This window comes from Uloborus diversus, chromosome 3 (genome assembly GCF_026930045.1).
Source record: "Uloborus diversus isolate 005 chromosome 3, Udiv.v.3.1, whole genome shotgun sequence".
NCBI lineage: Eukaryota > Metazoa > Arthropoda > Arachnida > Araneae > Uloboridae > Uloborus > Uloborus diversus.
In genome coordinates this window covers 122,891,297-122,898,808 of record NC_072733.1, presented here as the reverse complement: position 1 = coordinate 122,898,808, position 7,512 = coordinate 122,891,297, and the positions used below count along the sequence as shown (strand labels likewise).

The 7,512-nt window shown below is 31.3% G+C and overlaps 1 protein-coding gene across 1 annotated transcript in view; it reads right to left on the bottom strand.

Moving 5' to 3' along the window:
* Positions 1 to 5,382: 5,382 nt before the first annotated feature.
* LOC129218923 (guanylate cyclase soluble subunit beta-1-like) overlaps positions 5,383 to 7,512 on the bottom strand; it is a 60,087-nt gene continuing 57,957 nt past the window's right edge. Inside the window, exons 7-8 of the mRNA XM_054853243.1 lie at positions 6,688 to 6,845; positions 5,383 to 5,515 (exon numbers count right to left, since the gene is read on the bottom strand). Coding sequence (XP_054709218.1) covers positions 5,383 to 5,515; positions 6,688 to 6,845 — 291 coding nt within the window. The remainder of the gene's footprint in view (positions 5,516 to 6,687; positions 6,846 to 7,512) is intronic.

Below are 7,512 nucleotides of genomic sequence, written 5' to 3'. Positions count from 1 at the left end.
GCAAAAAATTAATGTTTAACTCAAAGCTGTGTAAAATCTAGTTTTGTGTTTGACTTCTTTTTTATTGATAAGAAATAATTTACAACATTTATCAAACTAAATTAACTGAAAATCTAATTGAAAGATGTTTCAATTTAATACATTATTTCATTATTTCATACCTTTTGCAAAATGGTTCAAAATAGATCAGATAATCCAATTCTGTTTTTCTTAAAAATACGATTATCTGTATTGTTAAAACCTGAGCGCGTCTGTCTGTGTGTATCTGACCATCGTCTACCAGGTCAGTACTGGTTCCGTAACATACAGGGTGGTTATAAAATAACGTGAGGTGTTCAGAGCTCTCTAGCGAGTGAAGTAATGGACGACACATTGCCAAATTTCATGGGAATGCACAGTAAACCATGGGATTTGGATTTATGAAATAAAAAAGTAGTAAAAAAAATCGCCACCAGGGGAAAATTTTGGCTTTGAAAAGGTGTATTACTGTGACTATTGAAGGATTAAGTGCTAATTGATAAAACATGCATCAATTTTATTCACAAAATATGATTTTTACCTACAAGTGAGGTTCAATATGACGAACATCGAAATTCTCCTACCTGTAACCTATTCGCCTACCTGTAACATTTTTCTAGTTTTGAAAGTTGAGATACCGGGAACATGTCGCAGATACACAATGCCGTTACGAAATCCCCATGGTTAAAAAACACAAGGTGAAAGATTAGGCGACCACGGTCTCCATACCGTAGGAAATGCATGACGAATAAAATTGCTATCAGAGAAATGTTGCCACCATACACTCAGTACCTAAAATTCAACATGGGGTGATGCACCATCTTACATGAATATTATTCAGAAAGAAATCCTAGCTGCAGCGTCGAAATTTCTTCCTGGCGATTTTTGGTAAAATTCTTCTTTTGTTACAAATTGAAATTTCTTGTTGCTTTTATTGAACCTCATTTGTAAGCAACAATTATTTGTAGGAAAAAACTTGATGTGTGCTTTTAATTAGCATTTTGTGCCATTGAATTCTTCAGTATTTGCAAGTAATACACTTTTGCAGCGCAAAAATTCCCCCTGGTGGTGACTTTTGGTACTATTTTTCTATTGTAGAAATCAAAATCGCATGGTCTGCTACCACGCCCATGAAATTTGGCGATGTTTCATCCAATACTTCACTTGCTAAGGGGTCTGAACACCTCACGTTATTTTATAACCACCCTGTATATCAAGAAGAGATAAAATGGAGGGAGTGAAAAACTTTCATTCGTGAAACAAAGACATCAAGTCACGTGATAGATTTTAAAGCGTAGCATTGGAAGAAATCATGTTTCTTTCTCTAGTTTCACGCAACACGTGTCAACCATTCGTCGTTGTTGAGTCACGTGACTTGACATCGTTGCCCAAGCTTTTGCTAAGCGAATGATTGGACTCGCTCCTCCATTCTAGTGATGAATGATGAGAAGCCATTCCACCCTGTCATACCCCCCTAAACCTTAAAAGGGCCGGGATAAAGTGCCAAACAACCAGGGGTAAAGTATTAAAATTCTCAATTGTCACGAACGAGGCTTGGCATTCGATGCAAGCCCTTAGTTGTAACTGAAAGGTTAAAACATTCCATACGTATATTAAACTACAGTTACATGCTGTAATGTGGATCTTAATAAAATGAAAAGAGCAAATAAAAGTGGCGAACAAAAAATTTAACAAAAACTTAGATATACATTTATTTCAATCACATGAACATATTAAGTACATAACTGATATATATTACTGAAACAAATATACGCACATTTTTTTACATAAGCACATCATTTTGCTCTTCATTGTTTAGCATTCGAACCACAAATATCGCAAAAGATTATGTAAATTATACAGCTCAAAAATTCAGTTTTGGTGGCAGACAAGGGAGTACCTTGAAATTAAAATGCTATGCAATGTTACTAAGTAAACTACTTTTGTTTCATAACACTGCTCGGCAAAAAAATAAAGGTAAAAATAAATATATAAAATTAAAATAACTAGATAAAATACGTTAAATAAATATTAATAAAATAATAATAATGATGCTTTTGACTAACACCATTCTTACTAATTCTTATATAATATCACCTCTTTTACATATTCTTATGACCATCGTTTTCCCCCATTATTTTGATTTGGAGGAGAAAGAAGCATTGTATTGAACGTTAAAATTCTTCTGAAGGGCTAAAGCGGTAAAATGTTAAAAAATATGATCATTTGTTGCAAGGAGGGAGACTTAAGGGATATTCTCCCTTAAAATACTTATAAAATAATAAAAATAAATATTTTTTCTCAATTTTTCACTTATTTTTCGCTGTAAAACTAATTCGTTTTGCAGCGATATAAACTTCATGTCCGGAAACGTGTTCTTGTTAGAAAAAAAAAAAAAAAAGGAAACGTGACCACTTTGAATACGAGTCGCAAAGCATATCTTTAGCGAAGACACTTACTGTTTAAATTATATTTATTTAAATGCATTTCCAACAAATTACAACTTTAGTTATGTTTACGAACTTAAATCGAAAAAAAAAAAAAAGAATCATAGAGTAAGCTTATTCACTTGGAAGCTGCAATTCTGTAACGTGGTTCCTAGTTCCTGCGCGAGGTGTGACACTTTTATAATTTTCCTAGGTTTGTACACTAAAAAAATGTTTGGAATGTGAAAAAAAAAAAAAAAATCAGTAAAAATGGCCAAGTTTAATCTTAATATTATATATATATATATATATAAAATATAAATACTGTGCAATTTTTCACTTTTTTATTTATTCAAAAGAATTGAAGCATTTAAAATAATTGTCCTGTAAGACTCCAAACCAATATGATTACCAGAAAGTTATCAAAGAGTGAAAAAAAAAGAAGCAGTGTGTCTGGAAAAATATGAGTGATGGGAGAAAACGGGGGACATATTCAGACTGGAATCAACCCAAAATCAGCCGAAATAGCGTCTGATCCAATTATCATAACGCACAGTGTAATTAGAAAACGAGCAATCAAAATCAGTTCAATTACTAACTAATAATGTTCCCCCAGAGAGCTGTAATAATTAAGACGTCTCTATTATGAAAATAAGGAACATGAAATTGATAAGGAATAAAATGTCATGATTCTATGCTTAACCTTGTACATTTTTTTTGCTTTTTAAAATGTCAGATTATGCAAATATATGACTGAAAATAAATGTGTAAGCAACGCACATTGAAAAATTTAAGTAAAATCCCAATAAAGCTCCAAAGAGTTTCTAACCATCAAAGATGTAGTGTTTCACATTTTAATGATAGTTAAAAAAAATGTAAAAATGTGAACTGAACAGTTAGTTCCATGATTTATGTAAGGAACTCATGCCTGAAAATCTGTGTTCATAATTCAATATAGTTTAAAAAAAAAAAAAAAAATTATTTAAATTTTGAATATTTTTTTCTTCTTTTTAGATTTTGAGATGACTTTAAAGAACTTGCAACATGTAGTAAAATTTATTCCCCCTTGTAGTAATTAATATTTTAAATTTAGGTACATACAAGAATTCTTTGGAGATGTGCTAAAACAGCAGGTGAAATTGATTATAATTCCATATTTTTCTTTTGTATTAATTTCTTAAAGCATCATTAGGAGCAAAAGTATATTTTATAATGAATGGTTCGAAACACTATGAATATAATTTGTTGGACATACCAGAAATAACTTACTAGCTTGCAAATCTTAAGCAGCAAATGCATTTTTTAACGTACAACCATAACATTAGCTATTCAGGATCATTTTCCTAATTAATTATGATCAATAATTTATTAACCCAATTTAAACGTGTAACTTATTTTTCATAAGAACAATATAGCAATCGCATAACTATATTATTTGTAGATTTTCCCACTTTCCCGCATGTATCATATTTTTTTCCATCTCGGTATGTATGTGCATGATTGTATCGCAAGGCGGTTCAAAACTATCAGCAAAAAATGTAAATAAACGTAGAGGGGACCTAAATAAACAGATTTTGTGCAGGAATCTTGATACGGAAATAGAGCTTTAAACTGGCATTCAAAAATTAAGCACTGAAACCAATATTCATTCAGGTAAGAAAAAAGGCAATTAATGGCCAAATAAAAGAGTAATTTGTTAACAGTTTACAATAGTTTGAACTCAAACTACGATCAATTACAGTTTACAATTTATGTTCGAAAGAGCTACCACCAGCAACGATACATCAGACCTTTTCATGAAATACATGTTGGTGTACCGATGCATGATGTACGAAGTCTGTGCAGGAAATAGATATTAAAGCAATCGAAGTACTTTCATACGACAAATTCTTACGCTCGTTATCAACACAACATGGCATTTCCTAGGTTTTATTTTGGACTCAGCATGAGACATTTCTTGCACTATCTATAGACTCAACATGGCATTTCACACTTTCCCTGCACATTCCAAAATGAAGTATGGTAATTTAGGTCCCCTCTACACCTCATTTGACTTACAGTTTGAAAGCAACAGTATACTGCCGTGTGCAGGTAAACGGCAGTATCTGCAGAAATGTGTTTTCGAGATATTTGAAGGAATGTGTGGTAGATTCAATACTAACAATACGAAAATGTTGGAATTAGATTTTTTTCGCGCCTTTTTTCAGTGGAAACCAAATAAGCGACCTTGTACAATAAAGATAACGTACAGTATGCCAAAAAAAAAAAAAAAAATGCAGTTACTACCCTTTACCTGCACACGGCAGTATATACATCCAAATGGTGAAACTTTACGTATGGGGAAGATATAAATTTAACGTGATAATATCGTACATAAAACGAAAATGGTAAACTTAAATACAGGCGAAGCTTTCATTTTCAACAGGGTAGTTTTGCAATTGGAAAAAATACAATTTGTGATCAAATGTAAACCTACCTGTTCAAGCTAACAAAATTCGTCAGTTATAAAACATCCGTTCCAGGAGAATTAGTTTTTTAAATTTTAAGCACCATTTGAGGTTTTGATTTTGTACTTTTATTTACATTATTTCATTTTCATTATCAATTAGTTATGTTCTTATGCGTAAGAACACCAATTTTATTTCACATACTTTATACCTCATCCAAATAAATACAAGTGGAATTTTAAGTACACACCACAGCACTTGAACTCACCACTCACCAAGAATGTTTTGATTTCCATGTTTGAAGTCCTTTGAGGTTTCAAAATGCATAAACCACTTTTGATTTTGCTATCTATGAGTACAAAACATTGCAGTGTACAGCATTTATGTGACGTACGGTGATTCACAAATATAGCATCTGATGATTCAATGTTTTGAAAATACTGATTTCTTTATGGCTTTGACGCGTAGGAATTTTTTAATGAGGTATATATTTAAGATGCATTCACGTTTTCGTTTCTTGACAAGAACCATACTTTCATAGGTTCTTTCTTTCCTTTCATTTGCACTGGGCCACGATATTCAAAATGAAACTGTGGATCAAAATTTTGTGGTTCTTGCAAACACCTGTAAAACATGGAAAACAAATGTTAATGCATTTTTTTCACACCGCCTTTTAGAACTATTCATTTTTTAATGATTTTTTTAAATTTTTAATGAGATTTCAGTAAATAAATCTTAACAGCCATTTCAAGGACCATGCTTCACTTCCCGCTGACAGCAATAGTTTTGAAAAACGTAAATCTTTTATAATATCAGAAAACAATCTTGAACGATAATAATTATTGTATCAATTTTCAATTCGGCAGCATTCGTTCTTTTTAAGGATACAATTTCATTTTAAATGACGGTTTTCACATGAAAATCACGAGAGAGTACAAGAGGCCGTCCAAAAGGATGTCACACTTCAAGGGGGAAGGGGTTCTTGAAGTTGTGAGAGCATGGGACATTGGAGGAGGGATAGCAAGGAGTGTGACATCCCACATTTTTTAATTACAATAAGATTATGAAAAATAGTATGACCCGTGACAAAGGGGTAGGGCGTAAGGTAAAGTTTGACACTTTGTGGCAAAGGAGGGAGCTGGCTTATTTATGGACAATACCTAACGATTACGAGATATTTATTTTTTAAAGCAAAAACGATAATAGATCACGCCAAATTATAACTGTTGCGAGGGGTGCCCAAGGGAGGAGGGGGGGGGGGGTGACTGGGATTATGGTGCAAGTTTCGCCATTCAAACTTTTGGGGCCTATTTTTTAAAACATTTTTATTTATTTATTTATTGTTTTATTTTAAATTAATATTCTTTATTTCATTTTATTCTGTTTATATTTTATTTCATTTATTGATTTAGTTTGTGTGCATATGCGTGTATGTGGTACGTCATTGGCGTAGCACAGAACGTTTCTAATAAAATAATAATAATAATTATGATTAAAAATGAATAAATAAATAAGAAAAAAACTATTCAAAAAAATAAAATAAATAGAATAAAAAACAAGAGCTTAAAATAAAATGTAAAATAGGGAAAGAGGGTCGAAAAATGGAGGGAATAAAGAAAATATCATATATTTTTGTTCACTATTATCTGCTTTATATATCTAACACTATTCATTTTATATTTAAACCTATGCGTTTTTGGCAGCTAATTTTTATATTCAGTATTCAAAGATCGTAAAAGCAGTTTTTAATCGGAAATATTAATTATTCTGAATAAAACCATATACGACAACATTACCTGTAAGCATCATCAGATACATTAATTTTCCCTGGCTCTCCCGTAGTTTCTGTTCTACTTGTTAGATTAACAGTATTGCCAAAGAGACAATACCGAGGCATACGCTTTCCTATAACTCCGGTAACAGCTTCTCCACTATGAATTCCAATGGTAACTTTCTGTAAGCAGATACAAAAGAATAATAAATTTAATTCAAGCATCGATTAAATTAAAAACTATCAAAATATAATTATCAGACAAAAAACTTTTGTTCCTAATCTGAAGTAATGTGTATATACAAACTTTGATTATTAGATGTTCACGAAATTGTTGTAACTTTCGAAGCAGTACGCAACCACTTTTTAGTTTAATTTATTGCTTAAAATATTAAATACGTTTAGGTATTAGCCCCCCATACAAAAAACTGTTCTTTAGAATTTAAGCAATTTTTTTTTCACATTAAAAAATTTGTCTTAAAATGAAATTACTGAAAAATGAATTATCGTTACGCTATACGAACTTGCTAAACTTAACGTTTTCTTTTATTATTATTTCTTTAAAAAAAAATAAAATTTTGTTTTCAAAATTTATTTTAAAAAATAAAATTCCGTGTAAAATACTCTACGGATCTACGAAATTATTTTTTGGTAGTTAATCAAATTAAAATATTACATGCATTTTTCTCAAAAATTAATTTTACTACTAGGAAAAAATTGAATACGTTTCGCACCCCGGCAAGGAAAATGGCACAACTTTAAAAAGCTACGTCGGAGAAAATCAACGCAAAGTATAGGTCTAAGCAATTGAGTCTCATATACTACAATAAGCGCAAAAAATTATAATGTG